This window comes from Meleagris gallopavo, chromosome 30 (genome assembly GCF_905368555.1).
Source record: "Meleagris gallopavo chromosome 30, MGAL_WU_HG_1.1, whole genome shotgun sequence".
Taxonomy (NCBI): Eukaryota; Metazoa; Chordata; class Aves; order Galliformes; family Phasianidae; genus Meleagris; species Meleagris gallopavo.
Genome location: NC_139433.1, coordinates 3,423,566 through 3,444,745, shown reverse-complemented (window position 1 = coordinate 3,444,745; position 21,180 = coordinate 3,423,566). Strand labels below are relative to the sequence as shown.

Sequence of the window (21,180 nt, the reverse complement as noted above, 5' to 3'; positions counted from 1 at the left end):
GTGTCCCGGATTGGGATAGGGCGGTGCCGAGGCCCGGCCAAGGCCGACGTTTGAGCCCGATCCGCAGCTGGGAGGGGCGGGGGGGCCGTGGCCGTGTGGCACCGTTCGTCACAGCCGTCAGAGCTGGCAGGCAATGCCGGCCCCAAAATAGCCAGAGAGCCGTGGGGAAGGGAAGGGGGGGCACGACCCTATGTGGGGTCTCCACGCCCCGATGTCACGCTGCCACGGGGAGGGCAGTGAGCTGCGCCGTGCCTCCTGACCTTATGGCACTGCGGGGGGGTCTGGGTGGTCCCTGACCCCATTGGGTGTGGGCCGTGGGGTGGGGGTGGGGAGGGCTCCCAAATGTCAGCAGGGCAGCGCGTGGCCCCGGTCGGGTTACCTGCGTGCCCCCCCCCAATATACACACCCCAAAATAACCGCCTGAGCCCAGGCTGGGCGCTGTGCCTGCGGCTGGGGGGGCATGGGATGGGGGAGCGGGGGGGTGGGTGAGGGGGTGAGGGGGAACGGGGGAAAGGATTTGGGGTGCAGACACAGCCGGGGGGAGGGGGGGGAGGGGGGTCCAGGAGGGGATGGGGGATGCTGGGGGCAGCGCGGTAGGGTAGGGGCTGGTGGGTGGGGAGGGATGGGGGGTGCAGGCGTTGGAGGTGGGGGGTGCAGTCGTCGGGGCCCCCATTCTGGCGCTGACATCCAACCAATGCTGCGGGGCCGGAGCGCGGCGCTCCGCCGCCTTTGTCCCTCCTCCTCCTCCTCCCGTCCGGGCGCGGCGGCGGCTCGGGCGGTTCGGGCGGCTCCGACCCCGCAGCGGTCCCCATGCGGCGGCCCCCGCCGAGCCCCCGCCGCGCCCGGAGCCCCGCACCATGCCCGAACCGCCCGCGGCACCGCACGACGGAGAGCGGCCCCGGAGGGCCCCGCCTGGGGACGAACGGACGGAGCCGGCGGCCCCGGGGGGGGTCCTGGGTAGGTGGCAGCGGGGATGGGGATGGGAGGGGGGAACATACGGAACCGGGATGTGGGTTTGGGGAAAGGGGGGGGCGGCGCGGGGCCGCTCCTTGCGGCTCAATGCGGCGCGGCCGCTCAGGGCAGCGCTGCGGTCCGGGGCGGTCGTGATGCCCCATCCCTTCATGCCGGGGGGGTCCGTGCTGGGCCCGGCACAGCGCTGTGCCCCCCACTCCCTACACCCACACGCACTCGGGGGTCCGCCAGACTCTTTGTGACCCCCCCCGTGCCTCCCCCCCCCCGGACGGGCTGCGTGCAAAGCGCCGTGTGTGCGGGAAGACAGCCGCGACCCCCCCGGCCCTCGGCAGCTGTGCCTCCCCCCTCCTTACCATGTGCCCCCCCCCCGCCCCAGGGAAGGGCCATTTGCCCCCCCCCCCCCTCCAATCAGGTCCCTGCTGCCCCCTCCGACCTCCCCAGGGCCGGGTGGGGGTGGGGGCTGCGGAATGAGGGCTTTGTCACCGGGTCCCCGCGGTGGGGGACACCGAGCCGGTGACACCGCTGGGGATGTGGCCGTGTTGGGACCGGGGTTTCGTGGCAGCAGCGTGACCCACTTTGTGCCCCCCCCCCCAACGCCTCCCCCCGCGGTACCGCCCGGTGCTCCCGATGCGCTCCGCGGGGCGGCGGGTGGCAGTGGTTGGGTGCCCGGAGCCCTGCGGCTGCGGTGACCTTACCCCAAGGTGAGCGGTGGCTGCGGGGATGGGGGGAGTGGGGGGGGGGGGCAGCGCTGTCCCCACATTGTGGGATGGCACCGGGAGGACCTGGGGGAAATCATGGGGACATGGAGCAGGAACGGCTCCACGGCCAGAAGAGGGGGCAGCAGAGCCCCCCCCCTCCCCGCCCCCCCCCCCCCAAAGGGACAAAACCCATGCTGGGACCCCTTTGCAGCCCCCCCAGGTCTGTCCCGGTGACCTCGGGCAGGTGCCCACCCCATGCCAGAAAGCCATGGCTCTGTGGGGCAGTGCGGTGCCACTGAGGCTGTGCCATGGAATCACACGTGTGGCACTGCAGGTCACACACATGGCACGGCACACGTGTGTGTTTGGGACACGCGTGCACACAACACCAGCTCTGTGCCCCCCCGGTGCCCCTTCTCCATCACCCAGTGCCCCGGGTAAGGTTACCCGTCCCTTTGTGGGCATCAATAATTCAGCAGCATCGCTCGCTCTGCCCAGTGCTCATCCCCATCCGTGCCCAAGCACAGCGGGGGTCCCACTGAGCCCGGGGGTCCCAGCGCACAGCAGTGTGGATGAAGCAGAGTTGGGGGGTCCCAGAGAATCATCCCATCCCCAGCTGAAGCTGCTTCCCTGGTGCCATCCTGGCTCTGCAGCTGTGTTGGCACTGACAATGCCACACTTGTGCAAGGCCCTGCACCGCCTCCAGGGTGTGTGGGGTGGGCAAGCAGTGCCCCCATACAGGATCTGCCCCTCCACCCCTTCTGGCTGTCAGCCTGGCGCCGTCCTGATCCTGCACCCACAGTGCTGCCTTTCAGCATGTTGGCAGCACGGGAGATGAGTTTGTTGGGTCTCAGCCGGGCTGCTGGGAGCCCTGCTGGGTTATGGGCTGGAGATCACGGAGCTGGGTGCATCCACTGGGTTGGGACAGGGCCTGGTGTGTGTGTCCCAGTGCACGTCCTGGTGCAGGTAGCAGCGCAGGTCACAGTGTACTAGCTGGTGCAGGTCTTGGTGCATGTTCCAGTGCATGTCCTGGTGCATGTCCGGCATTTCCTGTTTTTTGGGGCTCAGCACTGCCCGGTGTATGCAGGATTTCCTGTGCCCCGAGACCTTCCCTGCCCTGGGGCAAGCTGGCAGCAGTGACGTCCCTGCTCAGTTGCAGGAGGGGAAACTGAGGCACGGAGGTGGCTGGGAGCTGACAGAGGGCAGTGGCACCCGCTGGCTCTGTGGGGCCTCGTCCTGCCCCACAACCAGGCTGGGATGTGTGGGGTCCCCACGCACCCCAATGGGGACACTGAGCAGGGGGACGGCAATCCCCCCTCGTCACGGCCACCCCAGAGCAGGACGGGCGCTGTGTCCCGGCTGGGGGGGGGACAAAGGGACCCTGGGGACCGTCCCCATCCCTACGCATCGCCGCCGCACGGGGCCTCCCCACGTTTCCATGGAGACCGGCTGCTTTTTCGCTCCCCCCATTTTTGCTGCCGTTTCCCGGCGCTGCGGTCGCATTGGATCCCGGCGCCGCCGTGGGGCTGCGGGCAGAGGTGAGCGGAGGGGCGGTGGGGGCTGTGGGGGGGCCGTGCCACGCCATGGCAGGCCGTGCGTCGCCTCCTGCAGCTGGCAGGGCTTTTTCAGGCACCCAGAGGAGAAACCCGAGCCGCGGCCACCGCGGTCTCCATTTCCATTGCGGCTGTGCCGGTGGCCAACCCTCCGCTGTGGGGTTGTGGGGTTGTGGGGTTGTGGGGTGGGTGATGGAGGTGACGGAGCCGCTCCATTCTCTGCAGACAAGCTTTTTGGGAAGCGGTTGCTCCAAGCCGGGCGCTACATCATGTCCCACAAAGCCTGGATGAAGACGGTGCCCACCGAGAACTGCGATGTGCTCATGACCTTCCCAGGTGCGAGAGGTGCCGGGGGGGGCAGGGGACCGGGGACACAGAGCTCCTCGGAGCCGTGTACCAGAGGTGGGTGGATGTGGGCAAGGGGCTGGGGACGTGGGGACACATCGGTGCCCACCCCCCTGCAGACACCACGGACGACCACACGCTGCTCTGGCTGCTGAACCACATCCGCCTCGGCATCCCCGAGCTCATCGTGCAGGTGCGGCACCACAAGCACACCCGCGCCTACGCCTTCTTCGTCACAGCCACCTACGAGAGGTGCGTGTGCTCCCATCCCCATCCCCACCCCGCCCCCACCCCCCCGCACCCACAGCTCGGCCCCATTCCCAGCCCTATTCCCAGCCCCATCCCCTCTCTGCAGTTTGCTGCGTGGGGCCGATGAGATCGGGCTGCGGAAACCGGTGAAGGCTGAGTTTGGGGGCGGCATGCGGAGCTTCTCCTGCGAGGAGGACTACATCTATGAGAACATTGAGAATGAGCTTTACTTCTTCACCTCTCAGGTGGGATGGGGAGGATGGGGGTCCTGGGCAGGGATGTGGGGACGCAGGGGAAGGAGATGGGTCATCTCCCCCTCTCCAGATGGAGAAGGGGACTGAGATCTCCCCATGCTGGGGACGAAACAGGTCTGGGGTGGACGGGCCAGGGCAGGGGAGGACATGGGTGTCACATTTGGGGTGTTGGGGTTCAGGCAGAGGGGCCGCGTCCCCAAAGCTCACCGCTCTGTGGTGCCGCAGGAACGGCAAAACATCATCAGGTATTGGCTGGAGAACCTGCGGGCCAAGCAGGGCGAGGCACTGCACAACATCCACTTCCTGGAGGGACAGCCCATCAGTGAGTATGGCACAGCACGGCACAGCACGGCACACTATGGCACACCATGGCACAGTATGGCACAGCACGGCACACTATGGCACACCATGGCACAGTATGCCACAGCACAGCACACTATGGCACACCATGGCACAGTATGGCACAGCACGGCACACTATGGCACACCATGGCACAGCACGGCACAGCACGGCACACTATGGCACACCATGGCACAGTATGGCACAGCTCCCCCTGCCCACCCACCTCCCTGCATCCCTGCTGTGCCACGGCAGCACATCCTGCTGTCCCCAGAGGGTTCCTGTCCCTGCTGGTGTCCCCATTCCTGCAGCGCACGGGGATGAACACGGGCACAGCAGGCGCGCAGTGCTGTCACCAGGGTTAGACACGGGGTCCACACGTGGCACCAAGCCCCCCCTCCCTGCTGTCCCTGTGTCCCGACCTGCTCCATGCTGGGGGGGACAGCAGTGTCCCAGCCTCACCTCCCACCCGCGGTGCAGTCCCGGAGCTGGCGGCCCGCGGCGTCATCCAGCAGGTCTTCCCACTGCACGAGCAGAGGATCCTCAAACGGCTGATGAAGTCGTGGGTGCAGGCGATCTGCGAGGCGCAGCCACTCGGTGAGGCCCTGGGAGGAGGGGAAATGGGGGCTCTGGGGGTCCCGGCCCCACTCACATCCCCTCGGTCCGTACAGATGAGATCTGTGACTACTTCGGGGTGAAGATCGCCATGTACTTTGCCTGGCTCGGCTTCTACACCTCGGCCATGGTGTACCCTGCTGTGTTCGGCTCCATCCTCTACACTTTCACCGAGAGCGACCAGGTGTGGAGGGGCAGGAGATGGGGCCCATCAGCAGAGCTGCTCCCACTCTCATCAGCTGCTGCACAGCATCCCAACCCTCAGCACTGGGGTCGGAGCCGCTTGGCCCCCCAGGACCGTCGCTGTGGGGCGGTGGGAGGGGAGTGACCCTGGTGCTGTCCCCCCTTAGACCAGCCAGGACATCTCCTGTGTGGTGTTCGCCATCTTCAACGTTGTCTGGGCCACGCTCTTCCTGGAGGAGTGGAAGCGCCGCGGGGCAGAGTTTGCCTACAAGTGGGGGACGCTGGACACCCCTGCGGAGTCCATCGAGGAGCCCAGGCCCCAATTCAGGGTGAGTGGGGGGAGGTTCCTTGGTCCTGGGGTGGGGGTCCCCATGATGAGTGTTGTCACAGCGCTGTGTCTTCTGTTAGGGGGTGAAGAGGATCAGCCCCGTGACCAGCGCCGAGGAGTTCTACTACCCGCCCTGGAAGCGGCTGCTGTTCCAGTGCCTGGTCAGCCTGCCCGTCTGCCTCGCCTGCCTCTCCTTCGTCTTCCTCATCATGCTGGGCTGCTTCCAGCTCCAGGTGGGGCCCGGGCCGTGTTGTCACACTTGGGGGGGTCACCGCCCCACAGCCACCCCCCCCCCGGTGACCTTATTCCCATAGGAGCTCGTGCTGAGCGTCAAGGAGCTGCCCCGCATCCTCCGCTTCCTGCCCAAAATCGTGCTGGCCGTCATTGTCACGACCTGCGACGAGGTTTACAAGAAGATCGCCTACTGGCTGAACGATATGGGTGCGTGGGGCTGGGGGGGGGGGTTGGGATGGGGGGGCAGCAGTGGGGGACCCCCCTGACTGCAAACCCTTTGGCTTTGCAGAAAACTATCGCCTGCAGAGTGCCTACGAGAAACACCTCATCATCAAAATCGTCCTGGTAAGGGGGTGGGGGGGGGGGACAGGGGGTGGGAAGGGGTCATAGTGTCCCTCCATCCCCACATTAACCCCCCCCCCCTCCCCTTGTATCCCACAGTTTCAGTTTGTAAATTCATACCTAAGTCTTTTCTACATTGGTTTCTACCTCAAAGACATGGAACGGCTGAAGGAGGTGAGGGGCCGCGTGGGGGCAGCGAGGACCCCCCCGTCCCACCCCGGGTGCACACAGACGGACATCCCTCAGCCAGCAGCGCCCGCACCCCCCCTGTCCCCCCCCGCCACCCTCCCCGGGTCCCCGCATGCCACAGTGGGGCCGAGCGGCCGCTGACGGCGTCTCTCTGTCTGTGTCTGTCCGTCCGTCCGTCTGTCCCTTCCGCAGCTCCTGCTCATCTTCTCTCTGTCCCAAAGCCTCGTGCGCCAGCTCAAAGAGGCGCTCCTCCCCTTCATCCTCCTCCACCTCCACCTCTCCCTCATCTTCCTTAAGGGCCTCCTGGGCTTTTGCTGGAGACTGGGAGTATCCAAAGTAGGAGAGGGGAGGGCGGGGGTCGTGCATGCTGCCATGAACCCCCCCCCCCGACCCCAGCCCTGGGGCTCCCATCCCCACCTCGGTGACATCGGTGATGTCGGGGTGACACCGAGGGGACGCCAGGGATGGGTGCCCTGCCCTGCGGGGATGCCGCGGGGATGGGGTCGGGAGGGGGATGTGGGGGTGGTGGCACCCCCCGGTGACAGCGGTGTCCCCGCAGATGCTGGCCACGCTGCTCATCACGCGCCAGTTCCTGCAGAACGTCAAGGAGGTGTCACAGCCCCACCTGTACCGCCGCCTGCGCCGCGGGGAGCTCAGCCTGCGCAACCTCCGTGAGCTGTCCCACACCATCCTTCGCCTGCTCGCCCATCCCCGCGCACCCCAGGCTGCCGGAGCAGCCCACGAGGGGCCGCGGGGGGAGAAGAAGTGTCTGAATGGGGGTTGTGGGGTGCCCGAGGAGGAGGAGGAGGAGGAGGAAGAGCGTCGGGAGTCAGATTCGGAGGATGAGAGCGCGCTGGACTGCGGGCTGAAGCTGAAGAAGGTGAGCTTCATCGAGAAGGCGGAGCGGCGCGGCACCGAGCCCTGCGGCACCGAGGAGGAGAGCTTCCTGGAGGAGGGCAGCCCCACCATGGTGGAGAAGGGCATGGACCCCGCCTCTGTCTTCGAGCTGGGTGATGATGAGGAGGATGCTGAAGGCCCCTCAGGCAGCCCGGCCAAAGCAGCGGTGCCGGCCACAGGCCCACGGGTCACGAGGAGGAGGAGGGAGGAAGATGAGGGTGAGGAGGAAGGGCGCAGGCAGAACCGGGCGTCATGGATCGATCCGCCTGAGGAGGACTACTCGACACAGCTGACGCAGGCGGAGGTGGAGAGCTGCATGAAGAAGTACGAGGTGAGTGGTCAGCACGGTGTGGAACGTCCTCCTGGTCCCACCATGTGCTGCCCCTCATAGAACCACAGAAGGGTTGGGTTGGAAGGGTCCTTAAAGATCGTAGAACCGTGGAATTGTTGGGCTAGAAGGGTCTTTAAGGACCACAGAACCATGGAATGGTTGGGTTGGGAGGGACCATTAAGATCACAGAAAGGTAGGCCGGAAGGCTCCTTAAAGATCATCCACTTCACTCCCTGCCATGGGATGGGTGCCCCCCACCAGACCAGGTTTCCCACCCAGCCCTGCCTGGAACCTCCTCCTCCTCTTGCCAGGACACCTTCCAGGACTACCAGGAGATGTTCATCCAATTTGGCTACGTGGTGCTCTTCTCCTCTGCCTTCCCGTTGGCCGCCATGTGTGCGCTGGTCAACAACATCATCGAGATTCGCAGTGATGCCTTCAAACTGTGCACGGGGCTGCAGCGACCCTTCGGGCAGCGGGTGGAGAGCATCGGGCAGTGGCAGGTGGGCCGGGGGCCGCAGGGGGCCGGCGTGATCGTAGAGTTCACGCTTATCACCAGTGCTGCGCCTCTTGCAGAAGGTGATGGAGGCCATGGGCGTGTTGGCCATTGTGGTCAACTGCTACCTGATCGCGCAGTGCGGGCAGCTGCAGCGGCTCTTCCCTTGGCTCAGCCCCGAGGGAGCCATCATCTCGGTGGTGGTGCTGGAGGTAGGGCGGCGTCAACGTAGAATCTCCCATTTGGGGAGGGGGCATCGGGGTGCTCAGCGTTCGCCCCGTGTCCCCGCAGCACTTCGCCCTGCTGCTGAAGTACGTCATCCAAGTGGCCATCCCTGACATCCCCGCATGGGTGGCCGAGGAGATGGCCAAGCTGGAGTACCAGCGCCGCGAGGCCTTCAAGGTAGGTGTCACCGCAGGGGATGGGGACACGCGGGCTGTCCCCACGGCATCCCCGTCCCGACGCGCTCCCGCCGGCAGAAGCACGAGCGCCAGGCCCAGCACCACTTCCAGCAGCAGCAGCGGCGCAAGCGGGAGGAGGAGGAGCGGCAGCGGCACGCCGAGTACCAGGCGCGCAAGGAGCGCGAGGCCAACCGCGACGAGGCCAAGGCTGAGGCTGCCGGGCAGGACCCGGCCCACGAGAAGAGCCAGAGCAAAGGGAAGGGCTCCGGGGGGTCCTCCGCGCACGGCTCCGACAAGCCCAAGCGGCCCAGCTCGCTGCTGGCCACCAATAACGTCATGAAGCTGAAGCAGATCATCCCTCTGCAGGGCAAATTCCTCTCTGGGGGGACCGGGGCGGGCAGCACGGCCGCCAGGTCCCCCCAGTCCCCCACCAGCAGTGATAACAAACTCCCCGGCTTCCTCAGCTTCAAGTTCCTGAAATCTCCCGAAACCAAGAGGGACGCGGCCACCGAAAAGGTGCAGTCGCCCACCAAGCCATTCAACCCCGGCAAGCTCTTCAACTTCGGCAAGTCCGAAGGGACCGGCGGCAACGGGGCCACCGCCTCCCCCCAGCCCCGTGCTGGCCCCTCTGCAGATGGGGGCGAGCGGCCGGGCCCCAGCAAGTCCCACCTCAACGGGGCTCCAGAGGATGGAGCCCGCGAGGAGCCGGAGCCACGAGCAGAGGAGGAGAGTGGGGGTTACAGACTCTGAGCCAGGCACGCCGGCCCCATCCCGGCCCCTCCATCGCAGCCCCTCTGCTGGGACCCCATCACAACCCCATGGAGGTCCGGCGGTGCCCTCGGATGGAGCACCACCAACGGGCAATGCTCCGTGCCCGCCGTCTCCAGGAGGTCATCCAAGGAGGATTCGGTGTCCCCAGACCCGCAGAGCTCCAAGGGGCGCAGCTCGGGGCCACAGCTCCACTCCAGAGGGATGGACGGCAGTGAGGAGCCCCATTCACCCGTGCCTACAGCCATGGCTGCGTCCCGCTGCCCTACGGGGCGATGCGCTGCCCAGACAGCGGCCGGGAGGGAGGGGGTGAGCAGCGAGCGCCGGCTGCTGCGTCCCCAAGGCACGGGGAGCATTTCTTGCACTAAAACCCAAACAAAACCCAATGCGAGCGACTCTGCCATTTTTCATGCAATGGCTGCAGGCGGCGGAGATGAGAGCTTGGAGCACCCTGGACCTGCAACGCTCCCTCGCCCTCTCTGCTTTCCTATTTCGTGGAATTATTTTGCAATAAGGCACTCGCGCATGGACGCACGCTGGAGCCTGGGAGGAGGATGGGGTGGGAGGGTGGGGGCACGTGGTGGGGGGGGTGGGAGCAGCTTTGCTTCTGGCGAGGTGGAGGATTCGCTGGGTGTAGTGTTAGTGCTCTGGCAGCCCCCAGCCCAGAGGGGAAGGGGCTGCCCATGGCTCTGCTGGGTGCTGCTTCGCTTAAGGGCGTGGGAAAGGGCAGCTCCTTGCCCCCAGCCCTGCTCAATGCTCCCACCGAACCACCCACCATCTCCAAAGCAAGCAGGGGGAAAGGAGGGCTCTGGGGCAGCCGCCCCATCGCTGTGCCTGGCCCAAGGCCTGGGCTGCAGAAACGTCAGGTTGTTCCCCCCCCCCCATACCCCCCCAACACGGTGTATTTTTTCCTTTCATCTCTGAATCAAGCCATCAATACAGCAATAAGGCTGGGGCAGCACCGAGGCTCTGCGCCCCGCTCACTGCGCAGCATGGCCAGGGCTGTGCCACACTGCTGTGCTCCCCGTGCCAAGCCCTGAGAGGCACAGAGGGCAGAGAAGCCCCCCACCACCACACAAAACCAGGCACCACGTACCTCCCCCTCCCTGCTGCCCCCGCAGAGGATTTCTGGGGCGAGAGCAGGGGAACAGGCAAACAGGGTGCAGGACGGGCAGCAGCATGTGGCAGGGCAGCACCCAGAGCACAGAGCAGGGGTACTGGTGACCCCACTGCTGCTATGCCCTGGATGCCAGGAGGTGCAAAGCCCCCCCACCCCATCTTTCCCCACTCACCATTTCGTTTCTCTGCTTCCTCCCAGCTTGGGCTCACCAGACCAGCTCTCGCTCAGCTCTCAGTTACAACGCGCTGCTCTTAAACTGAGTTTTCTTTGCCCTTTTTCCCTCGTGGCAGTAACAGTCCTGGCACGACCCATTCCTGCTCCATTCAGCAGAGAACAGGGCCCCGCATCCAGGGCACTTCTCAACGTTTCTCTAACAAAACACTTCTTCAGCAGCCGCCTGTCTGCTATCTCACTTCTGGGCAGTTACTGTACAAAGGAGGGAACTGTTTCTTTGGTTTTTTTTTTTTTTTCCCTTGCTGTGTGCTACTTCTTTGGCAACTGAAAGAAATGAAGGGGGTTATTTATTTCTTTTTAATTTATTGTCATATTTTTGTAAAACCTGCAGAAATGCAATAAAAGTATATTTCAACAAACTTGAGGTGTGTGCTAAGTTGCTTTCCTACCAGATCTGTGCTTGGGGAGTGAGCCCTGGTGCTGCCAGCAGGGGTGTGGGGGGGGGTCAGCAGTGGAATGGGCAGAGGAAGAATGAAGAAATTGGCAGTCCTCTAAATTCTGCAAATTTATTGTACACGGTATCAAACATGGAATAGTTTAAAAATAAATGCAAAAAAAAAAAAAGAAAGAAAGAAAGAAAGAAATCAAACAACAGCCGTGACACTCAACTAACGGCGTATTTACAGTCGCTCCACGACGGCAGTCCTTCTGCCAACACGCAGCTGGCAGGAAAACCTCCCTTCTCCCAAACCCACCAGACGATATTCTTGCGAAAGAGGAAAGTTTGAGGGTGGAAAGGAACACAGGCTCACAAGCTGAATGCTGCACTGCCAAAAGCAGCCCAGTGCTGCACGGAGCAGAAAGCGGTTGGGGATGGTAGAAAGCAGCGAGCTGAGACACTCTGTCCCGATGCACGACTGGCCAAGGACGGCTGGTTTCACTATAAATACCCTGTGAGGCTGCGAGCTGCACACCGTGCACTGATTAATAAGAAATGAATGCATTTGGAAGTCGGCACCGCTGCAGCACAGTGACTCAGCTCTGACCATCCATTCAGACCTCAAGCTGTTCCTTACAGTGAGGGATTAGTCATCTCCTGTATCCGCGAGAGCCACCATCAAGGAGCACACTCCCTCCCCACGCTCACCTACATCTGCTATATCCAACCAGTTTAGCTGTCAGTACTGTGCCCTTCTCAACTCAAAGCACTGTGTGTGTGTGTGTGTGCGCAACGGCAGCATTCCAGCAGTGCCAGCATGGCAATTCACTGAGAGCTAACCGGGACAAGTGGTGCCTATGGAGCTGGTAGCATGAGATGAGTTTGAAGTTTGCTTTGGTCGTGAGTGTGAGGAAATGAAAAGGCAGCTTTGCTTTCCTGGAGGGCTGGGGCTGCTTCTTGCCTCCACGTGGCTGGTGGAAGGGAAGGGAGGGCAGAACCTCGGCAGCGAGCACTGCTGCCCTGCAGCACCTGCCTGCTGGAGGGTCTGCGCAGCCCTCCCACCACCAGCCTCCTCGGGGCTCCCACGGGTAAAACCTGAACAGCACGAGGGCCTGAAGCCACTCAGCTCCTCAGAAAGCATCAGGACCTCCTGTCAGACTTCTTAAAACTATCCCCAGAGCAACCTCATTGTAAAAGCACGCCCACGGGGAGTCTCGGTTCATCACGCCTGGGCGCCGCGAGGGAAGTTCTGCCTTTAAAAACAGTCTCATTGTTAGAGATCTGGAAGCTGGCGTTTCATTCCCTCGCTTCACTTACAAAGAAGAAAAAAAAATTCCTTTCCTTCAGCCCAGGTTCAGCCTTTTCAATTTTTCTTTCCAGTAATTGCACAGTTGTTTGGGAAGCAGAAGAGAAACCCAAAGCGCAGTCAGCACGGCATGAAGGTCAGCCTGTGCTGAACCAAGGCCATGATGCAATCGCTCCTTCTGGGCATCCTCTGCCTTACTCCCAAAAATACCCTGTGCTGCTCTCAGGTAAACTCAGCCCTCTGTCTTTTAATGGAAAGGATTTCCCCCTCTTTGTTAGTAGAAAAATCAGATAAAACGTGGCATGGATAGAGATCAGCTGGAACCCCGCTGGTCACACACAACTCCCCTGCTGCCAGGCTGACGTCAGCAAAGCAGGAAAACTAGGTTTCCTATCAGAGACATGCAGGTCTGTCTGAAAAAAAATCTTTAACAAAATGAAGCCAGTGGTAAGTAAACAAGCCAGGAAACGGGAAGTGGTGGTACAGCTGATGGCTGCAGCTTAACAAACAAAAATCAAACCCAAGACTCCCGTGCCATTAAGGCCAGAGACAAGGAGCTCAGCAAAAAATGAAGTTTTGAAGTTGTATCTGCTTTAGCTATCTGGTACAGAGTGAAAACACTGAGATTAACACCCAGCACACTGAACATCTGCCTCGGAGGAACACCCACCAGTGGAGCAGCTCCATTCCTCCGCTCCAAGCACGGACAACAGTGTGTGGGGCACAGCAGGTCGTGTAGGGCCTGGAAAAACCTCCAAGGACAGAAGGGAGGACGTGGCTGGAAGCTACCTGTACCAAACTGAGCACTCAGGCAACACAAAGCAGTGATCCACAAACAGCAGGAACCACCTGCAGAACAGAACGTGTTAGTCTAGTCTTCCTTCCAACACCTCTAACTTATGTGTTAGGAGGGCTGGTGTTTTTTTTGACTACTAAAGAGAAGTGTTCATACGATGCCAAGAATTAGCCTCAACAAAAGGTCAGCTTCCCTGCACGTCAGTCACCGGTGCAGCTACGTGTTAAACAAAAAGGCAGTGCCTAACTTTTTGATATCCCACACTCACCCAGCTCACACCTCAGCTGCCAGGAGCGCCCTGCTGTCTTCCCCCTTGTATAAGTTCTGCTGCTTTGATTAGTGAGCAAAGATTCCCTATTCAGCTAAAAAAAAATAAATCATAATAGTAATATTCTGGTCTCTGACAAGTATCTCAAGTTTTCATTACAAAAGCCAAACCTTTAGTATACATCATAACAGAAACAATAAAAATACCACTACGCAGACATACAAAAAACCCCTGAGGGTCACTAAATTTCAGTCACCTTGTAACAAGAGAGTCAGAATCACCAGGTATTGTACAAACAATGCGGTCAGCAAGAAATCCAGGGACTTTTTTTTCTTTTTTTTTGTTTTTTTGTTGTTGTTTTCAATGCACTAAGGCACCAGGAAGTCACAGTTAGGCAAAGACCTTCCATGCAACACTCCAACCCGAGACACTTACCAAGCGTGACACAGATAGGCTCAAAGTGCAACAGCCTGAGGACAGCTTGCTCGAGGCAGCAGCAGCACAGACAGCAGGCTGGAGGAGGAAGGAAAGAAGCAAGCTCTTGCTTTGGGTCAGATGGAAGCAGACTCACTGTGATTATTAGAAATCCACACTGCTTGTACACAACCAGGAATGGGGAGAAAGAAAAAAAAAAAGACAAGTTTGATACTTAAGTTCACACCTCTTTGAAGATTACTTTCTCCATCACATCAGAACTAGTTAAAAAAAGGCAACTTTCTTCCACCTCTTAAAAGTATCTGAAAGATTGCAAAGGCTCCAGTAAGCAACCAGATCATTTTTAAAGACACGGAGGGAACAAAGACGGGGGTTTACAACAGGAAGGAAGTGCCAACTCTCTTTAATAGTACATCACTCTGTCTAGCAGAGAAGTCAGCAAAGCCCAAACCTTGCCATATCAATCAAGTATACAGCATTTTACAACTTTAAAGCACTGTACAAACACGAGCCTGCAAGGCTGCAGCTCTCCAACTTGCCCAACAGGTGAATTGGTCACACTTTACCACCAGCTGCATGTCCGTTTCCTCTTTTGGTAGCTCACAGCTCTTCAAAGGATTCTCCAGTCTCAGCTTTAGATGATCCCTGTGAGAGCAGACGCTAACGCAGCACCTTCAATCAGCATCTTGCACTTTGCACAGAAGCACTTTTTGATGCTCTGGGAAGTCTTCTCACCACTGCCAGTACATCTCAAGGAATTCTGAGTGTTTATTATCTTCACCAACACAGTTGGCATTTTCAGCAACATTCCAGCAACGTGGAGGTTACTGCCACAGCAAAAAGGGAACGTTTTCTGAGGCAGGGACAGAGACCTAACCTAACCTACTCAGCATTAACTTCACGTTAAATTCATTCACTTGGTGCCTAGCATACATTTAAAGACGCAGCCGTGAGAGAGCTGTGCCCTGCTCTCCCCAAGGCTCTGCTTCGTAGCGTGCAGTCACAAGCAACAGTATTTCCCTTCGTGTTCCCTTTGCCCCACACCTGACCACGTGGCGTCCGCTGGTGGGAAGGGACGCGGTGCAGAAGGGGAACAGAAGCCCTGTCCTCCAAGCTCGTGGCCGCACAGCGTTGGGTTTATCCAGGAGCTCCTCCTCGGCGTTTTGGATTCGTGAACAAGGAGAAAACACAGTTATAAATGTACTGATTTAAACTAACACAGCGTGAAGTCAGCTCCTTACATGAAAGCAGACAAGACATCGTTACTAAGCTACACCTCCTGTCCCCTTTGGGTAGTGGTGGTCATTTCCTTTTGGTCTCTGAACTCTGGATCCACCTAGGTGACTTAGGGGCTCCATTTCTGCTCTTACTGAAGTCAGTGAGGGTTCAGGTAACAGGCACTGAGCTGTCACAGTCCGAAAGAGGTCGGTCTGAAGCACAGACCACGGAAGCTCACATTTGGATCAACTCTAAGTCCTGGACTCCATTCCAGAGAGGCTGATGTCACCAAAAGCACAGTGTGCCATCAGTCAGAGCCAGCAGCAGAGGCAGAACCAGATGGAGATGCCGAGGTGCTCCCAGACTCAGCCACCAAGCGCTGCTTGCAAGTGCCAACCTCACTGCATCCATCAGCTGCTGCTCAAATACACTGCTGATCAAATACTCAGAATAGGATAAAAGTATCCATTTATTCCAACGGAGAAGTTGCACATATCAGTCTGTCCAAGACCAAGAGACTGTTAGAATTTAAGAGCAACACAAGCAACACACCTTTCACTTGAATTCTCCATGACCACCTATGCGTGAGCTAAATGACCATGGCCCTTACAGAACAGACCAAAATACAACCGATAGACCAAGTTGACAACACGTTTGCTAAGATCAACATAATCCTAAATGACATCCATGATTATTTTTCCCCCCCCCCCTAAGTGCAGTGCCAATTACAGAATATTGGAGAAAAATAGCAAGGCCCCACACTTCTGGCTGGACTGGGCCCATCCAAAGAAGAGTTCACCACTTATGTCAATGGGTGCATGAATCTGAAAGCCCGTACCACTCTGGGGTTCTGCAGCAACCCACACCCCCCCCCAGGCTTCCACAGCTAGAGCTGGTTGATTAGGTAACAGATTTAACAAAACCTGTTAAAGTGACAGTGTATGTTGTTAGAAAGGAGGAACTAAGGTTACACTACACGTTTTACTGGATTGTTCCACCACTGCTCCGCAAGTTTTACGGCATAAATTAAAAAAAAAAAAAAAAAAAGGAGAAATAAAAATAAATACATTGGCTCCTATGAAGTCAGAAGTGGTTTGGGCTGCATAGTGGAGGGGTGAGAGATGGGGGCAAGGGGCAAAATTGACACACTTTGAGACAAAACGGGAAGCGCCTGCAAAGTAGAAGAGGAGAGGCCCGAGGGTTTAAGTGTCCTCGTTCATATCCTGGCTGTCTGTCCGAGCGATTTTTCGTGGCGGCGCCGAGTTCTCACCTTCTATTTCCACTTGCTCTTGATCTCTCTTCTTTGCTGCATTCTGTTTGGACAAAGAAGGCGAGAATGAAACTCTTCAAAAGGTTGCAGGAGAACAAGCTTTTGGTTGGAACAGTTCTAGAATGGCAGACAGCACTGTGACAGCCTAACAGACACACAAACACACGCTGAGGACTTTGCAGGGTTCTCCTCCCTGCTTCTCTGGGTCAGTCCCTGACCTCATCAAGCCCTCTAGCAGCTCCTGCCACACACAGACACTTCCCTTTCAGCTTTGAGGATCCCGTAATGCTGCCTCTCTCGCAGTCTCTCACGATTACACTCCCAGCTCTGACATCTCCACTCCCAATCACAGCCTTGGTTCTGTGCGCTGCCAGGCCTTCAGTGCCAGCTGGAGCCGCAGCCCTCATACAGGAGCTCTGATTTCATAACCAAGGTACTTACACAGCCTCATTAGTGCAGCCGTGCTCTGCACAAGCTCATCCATCTCCTCACAGTCCTGGGAGAGAAGAGGAGCTCTATTCCAGCTGCAGAGCTGAGGCACGGGGAGACCAATTTGTAAGGGCCACAGAGAGAGTCTGCACTAAGTGGGAAACATAACTGAAGTCACCCAGGTTCTCGACTAAGCACTGAATTAATGTCCTTTGCATTGAAAGGGAATACAAAACAGCCCACACTGGGCAGCATAGACACAGCCTCCTTTTGCTGAAGGACAGTCCACAAGGACTGAATGGCTTCCTTTTAATAGTATCAATATCTTGATGGTGATCAACATTCAGCTCTATCAGTCTGAGTCAGCAAATGAAGACACGAAGGAAACACAGCCATACCTTTTTGTCCCACTGCTGATGTAAATAACGCAAAAGGATATTTGTCTTTTCTGTTACTATAACTGCCAAAGAAAGAGAGAAACGAGCTGAGGTCATTTTAAAGACAACTTTTTCAACTGTGCAGCAATACGACATCGTTTCACATACTAAGCGTGGCCCTTTATATTAAAGGAGGGTGTTTAGGAACAGCAATCACTAAATACATTCAGAGGAAAAGCAACGAGAGGCACAGCCAGGCATGCACAGCTCATTGCTGCAGCAACAGGTTCAAGAACACCGCTTGATCTGAAGCCTAACGCAAGCGAGATTATGTATGACACATTTTTAATGCTAGAAAAATAAATGTTGAATGAAGACCCAGCCCCAAAACCCCCCAAGGCTTTCAGTGGGGCAGACCTACTTTGTTCAGATGGGTATTCTCTCGTGGGAAGATATACCGACGGTCTTCTGTTCTATAGAGGAATCAGAACAATTGCAGAACAAAGATGGTGAGAAGGTGATTTCTGAGTGAAGCACAGCCAACCCAACCACGAGGCCACCAGAAACGCACCCTCATATCCCACCCTGCTGTATGACACTGTGCCACTTCTTACAAAACCCCCTAAGGAATATGAAGAAGCTCGATCCCTCATGTGCTTTCACGTGCCAGCTGAACAAATTTCCGCTTGTAAAAGTTTTAGGATAAGGCTAAAGGCATAAGACTAAAAGCCTAAGCCTATCACTGAAGAATGCACATACAAAGACAGCCCCACTGATGTGGTTTGGCTGACGTGAGGATGCATGCCTCACCAAAGCAAGCAGGAAGTTTGCCTCGCCAATCTCAACTCACGAACTGCAGGCACACACGGGTTTTTCTGTTGCTTTTCTTTGTTTTAAGAAACAAAACGCTCATTTCAAATTGATTTGGCCATAGTCTCATTTGAGCAGTGCAAGAAAACCTCCCCAAGCAATGGGATTTGAGGGCTGATAGGCAATACTTACTGATGCTTTACATACAGAGTCCGCGTGGAATCTGCTGAAGTTGCTTTTGTTGTAGACTGGTAATCCTTTCAAAAAATCCGCCTAAAAAAGACACAGAAGGCAAAGAAAGAAGGAGGTGAGGAAAGGAAGAGTGATATTCCAGCTGCTGTTTGCTTTGTGCTGACTCACAAAGGAGTTGCTGGCTCATTAAGATAAATGACTGCAGGGTTCGGAAGCACGTCCAGAGCTCTCAGATACTGAAACAAAAAACCCAAGGCTGGTTTTGTAAAGGAAGCAAATCCTCCGCTTCTGCATTTGGCTCCTTGTATTCAAGGAGCTCAAGAACTCAGTTATTAAGCTGCTAACCAAAGCTCTGCAGGCAGGCAGGCTGTAAAGCAGCACCTATCAGGGGGCTGGGGTCAGGGGGAAGGCAGCTCAGCCCAAAGCAATCCAGCAGCACCAACCACCACATGAGGAACTACACCAGGACCGAAAGCCCCGGCTGCGACACCACAGCAACCAGCTGCTCTTTTGCTTTCGCAGTGAACGTTCTTTGTCATAGGCCAAGGCTGATTTCACAAAGCACCAAAAGCCCACGTGGCTGCAAAAGCCCAACCCTTATCAGGCACTATCAGCACAGCCATGTAGGGAAGGATCACAGCCCTTCTGCATGAAAACTACAAAGGAAGGTGCTCAGGAAGTATTAAAGGAGGTAGAAGATGAGCAGTAAATGCAGGAGGCAGCGGTGTAACGAGCAGGAGAGGCCCCAGGATGGGCCCCCTAAGTCACTGCCCAGCTGTCTGCGCTGCCACAGCACTCACAGAGACTCCAAATTACACCACACACTGAGGGATGCTAATCCTGCACAGACATCCCCCTCCTTATAAAGGGCAGTAAAGAAGATGAGAAGTCGTGTAACATCAGTGTTAGATGAGACAAATAAATGGACACCACTGCCACAAAGCTGTGGGGTCAGAAGACATTGTTTTCATTTAAATAGAAGCTATTATTTTTATTAACACCACATCCCCGACTCAAAACAAAGAGCTATAATTAGCCAAACCAAAGAGATTATTCATACTCTTGTTCTTGAAAAGAACTCTACCAACGTTTTAGTTTCCACATTCAAAACTTCCTGTACCTCATCTTTTAGCTAAAATAAGGGACTTGGATTCAAACAGCCACACGCAAACTGCTCCTGCTTGCCTGGCTCCCTCCAGCAGGGATGGATGCTGTTTTTCCCTTTGCCTTCACTGCTTTGCATTGCTCCAGGACAGCCCACCACTCTGAGCTGCAAAAATGCTAAATGCTATTAAAACGATCAGCCAAAATGCATTTTAAATGGAGAACACGCTGCTTTGGTGGGTTTTGTTTTTTTTTTCCTCTCTCTAAGCAACCGAAGCAAGATACAACACCAGTGATGTTCCTTGCAAGCAGGAAGGCTGCCATGCACACACTGCACTCGGAGACCTCAGCTCCAACTGGTACAGCCCTGAGCACAGGCTCTCAGCCACCACTCTCCCTTTTCACAGCCACTTGGGGGTACAACTCCAGCCCCCAGCAATGCTCCCTTTCTCCCCAGGCCTGGTAGATCAGAAAACAACAGAAACACCAGGACAACTGAGCAACAAAAGGACATTACTTCAGCCCAGGTGTCAGCCAGCACCCCCAGCACTCATCACCAACACAACCTTTTGTTAGTAACTCTGTTACTCTGCTGGTAATGCTGCTGCACACCTGCACATTTCAACAGTTACGCACTGATGCAATCTCAAAGATCACCAGGAAAGTCCCCTCAGGAGAACTGCCAGGAGCCACATTCCTGGATATTCAGAATGAGACAATATTTGGACTGCAGTGAGTCTTATCTGTTCCAAGGGCACAAGATAACGTAGGCTCAGCAGGTCGTGCCTACACACCTATCAAACCAGAGCCACCAAGGAATAATCACAACGCAATGTTACACAAGGAAACGTTCCTCCTGCATGCCTTCTATCACTCTTCAACCAAAGAAAGCATGTCCAGGCCAAGTCAGTGAAGCAGCTCCCTGTGTGGAAGTGAAAAACCAGCACCAGAACCAAGCAGGCACCTCATTTCCTTTGGGGAGAGGGAAAGCCCCCAGAACACCACAACAAATGTGATTAAGCAACCTTGGAAGACAGCGCTGGTTCTGGGAGGTGAGGTAGAGTCCGTTCTGGTGACAGTGGGGTTGCTAAGCTCCCTAGGAAGATGACGATCCTCATCTAAAAGCAGGAAGGTAATAATAAACCACATATGTGCCCCATTCTCAGCTTTCTGAAAGGAGCTGCAGTAACCACGCTCTAGGATATGATGTCCAGAGCACCGACACGGAGAGCAGGGCTCGGTCCCAGCACAGCGTGCACACACAGAGCAGGGGAGAGGTGTCAGCACTGCCCAGGGAGCCGCCCCTGTGTGCTCAGCCTCGGTGCACGGAGATCACTGCGAACACCACCGAGTGCCCCTTTACTTCCTCCAAAAGCGCACAGGGAGCGGAGCAGAGCAGAGAGCAGCCCAAGCGCCCGCTCAGGGCTTCCCCAATAACCCCCACACCCCCCATCCCCTCCATGGACGCAGCGGAACGCCCCGCACCCGAGATACCCCCAACCCCCCTCCGGCCCCCGGCACCGACCCAACCCTTTCACATCCCCCTCCAGGCAGCCCCAGCCCTCACCACGGGCGCTCCGCCCCTTCTGGAGCCCCCCAGCCCCGAGGAACCCCACCCAGGCCGCCCCACCCCTCCGAGCCGATCCGCCCGCACCGCCATTTTGGGCTCCCACAGCCCCACGGCCCCGGGCTCAGCTCCCCCCGCCGCAGGGCCCGCTCTCCCTCACGGCCCGGCCCTGAGGGTGCGGCTCTCTCCTCCTCAGGATGGGCCTCGCCGCCCTCCCTCGAGGTTGTGGGCGGGGAGACCGGAGGCTGAGGGCCCTGCGGAGGCGGAGAGGCCCTGAGGCCGCGCTCCCCTCAGCCGGGGGCGCCGCCATTTCGGGCGGGGGTCGCACACCTACCATCTTCGCCGCCGCCAGCCGGGAGGAGCCGCCCCTCCCCCTCCGCACAGCCTCTGCCTGCCGTCGCTCGCCCGCCCCGCGCGCTCCTATTGGCCCGCGCGACGCCACGCCCAGCACCTATTGGGCGTCGCGGCCGTCAGTCAGCGC

General features: G+C 57.8%; 2 protein-coding genes across 8 annotated transcripts; one reads left to right on the top strand and one right to left on the bottom strand.

The window, feature by feature from the left end:
• The first annotated feature begins 728 nt into the window (after nt 1-728).
• On the top strand, nt 729-10,907 carry ANO8 (anoctamin 8). 4 transcript variants are annotated; one of them, XM_085211873.1, is made up of 18 exons: nt 729-957; nt 3,449-3,559; nt 3,688-3,820; nt 3,924-4,062; nt 4,297-4,393; nt 4,891-5,007; nt 5,082-5,209; nt 5,376-5,537; nt 5,617-5,769; nt 5,851-5,977; nt 6,060-6,115; nt 6,212-6,286; nt 6,494-6,637; nt 6,861-7,529; nt 7,841-8,032; nt 8,106-8,237; nt 8,317-8,427; nt 8,508-10,907. In XM_085211873.1, the coding sequence occupies exons 1-18, from the start codon at nt 858-860 to the stop codon at nt 9,174-9,176; spliced, it is 3,315 nt and encodes a 1,104-aa protein (XP_085067999.1). In that variant the 5' UTR covers nt 729-857; the 3' UTR covers nt 9,177-10,907. The 4 variants fall into 4 exon arrangements, with proteins under 4 accessions (XP_085067999.1, XP_085067998.1, XP_085068000.1 ...); XM_085211872.1 differs by having other exon boundaries at nt 730-957; nt 8,505-10,907; XM_085211874.1 differs by lacking the exon at nt 6,494-6,637 and having other exon boundaries at nt 731-957; nt 8,505-10,907.
• Nucleotides 10,908-11,040: 133 nt separating this feature from the next.
• Nucleotides 11,041-21,180, bottom strand: DDA1 (DET1 and DDB1 associated 1). 4 transcript variants are annotated; one of them, XM_085211914.1, is made up of 5 exons: nt 21,034-21,180; nt 18,029-18,109; nt 17,448-17,499; nt 17,048-17,109; nt 11,041-16,263 (listed from the first exon to the last, which is right to left on the bottom strand). In XM_085211914.1, exons 1-5 carry the CDS (start codon nt 21,034-21,036, stop codon nt 16,153-16,155), a joined length of 309 nt encoding a protein of 102 aa, XP_085068040.1. In that variant the 5' UTR covers nt 21,037-21,180; the 3' UTR covers nt 11,041-16,152. The 4 variants fall into 4 exon arrangements, with proteins under 4 accessions (XP_085068040.1, XP_085068039.1, XP_085068038.1 ...); XM_085211913.1 differs by lacking the exon at nt 21,034-21,180 and adding an exon at nt 20,787-20,925; XM_085211912.1 differs by lacking the exon at nt 21,034-21,180 and adding an exon at nt 20,763-20,807.

What these genes read in the sequence shown, in the direction of transcription:
- ANO8 (XM_085211872.1), top strand. Translation starts at nt 858, where the DNA reads ATGCCCGAACCGCCCGCGGCACCGCACGACGGAGAGCGGCCCCGGAGG. An exon ending in TGGGCTGCTTCCAGCTCCAG is followed by an intron (nt 5,770 to 5,850) that starts GTGGGGCCCGGG and finishes TTATTCCCATAG; the next exon opens with GAGCTCGTGCTGAGCGTCAA. An exon ending in AGAGCATCGGGCAGTGGCAG is followed by an intron (nt 8,033 to 8,105) that starts GTGGGCCGGGGG and finishes CGCCTCTTGCAG; the next exon opens with AAGGTGATGGAGGCCATGGG.
- DDA1 (XM_010724992.4), bottom strand. Translation starts at nt 20,250, where the DNA reads ATGAGGATCGTCATCTTCCTAGGGAGCTTAGCAACCCCACTGTCACCA. An exon ending in AACCAGCGCTGTCTTCCAAG is followed by an intron (nt 18,110 to 20,157) that starts GTTGCTTAATCA and finishes TGTCTTTTTTAG; the next exon opens with GCGGATTTTTTGAAAGGATT. An exon ending in AGAATACCCATCTGAACAAA is followed by an intron (nt 17,110 to 17,447) that starts GTAGGTCTGCCC and finishes TTTCTTTGGCAG; the next exon opens with TTATAGTAACAGAAAAGACA.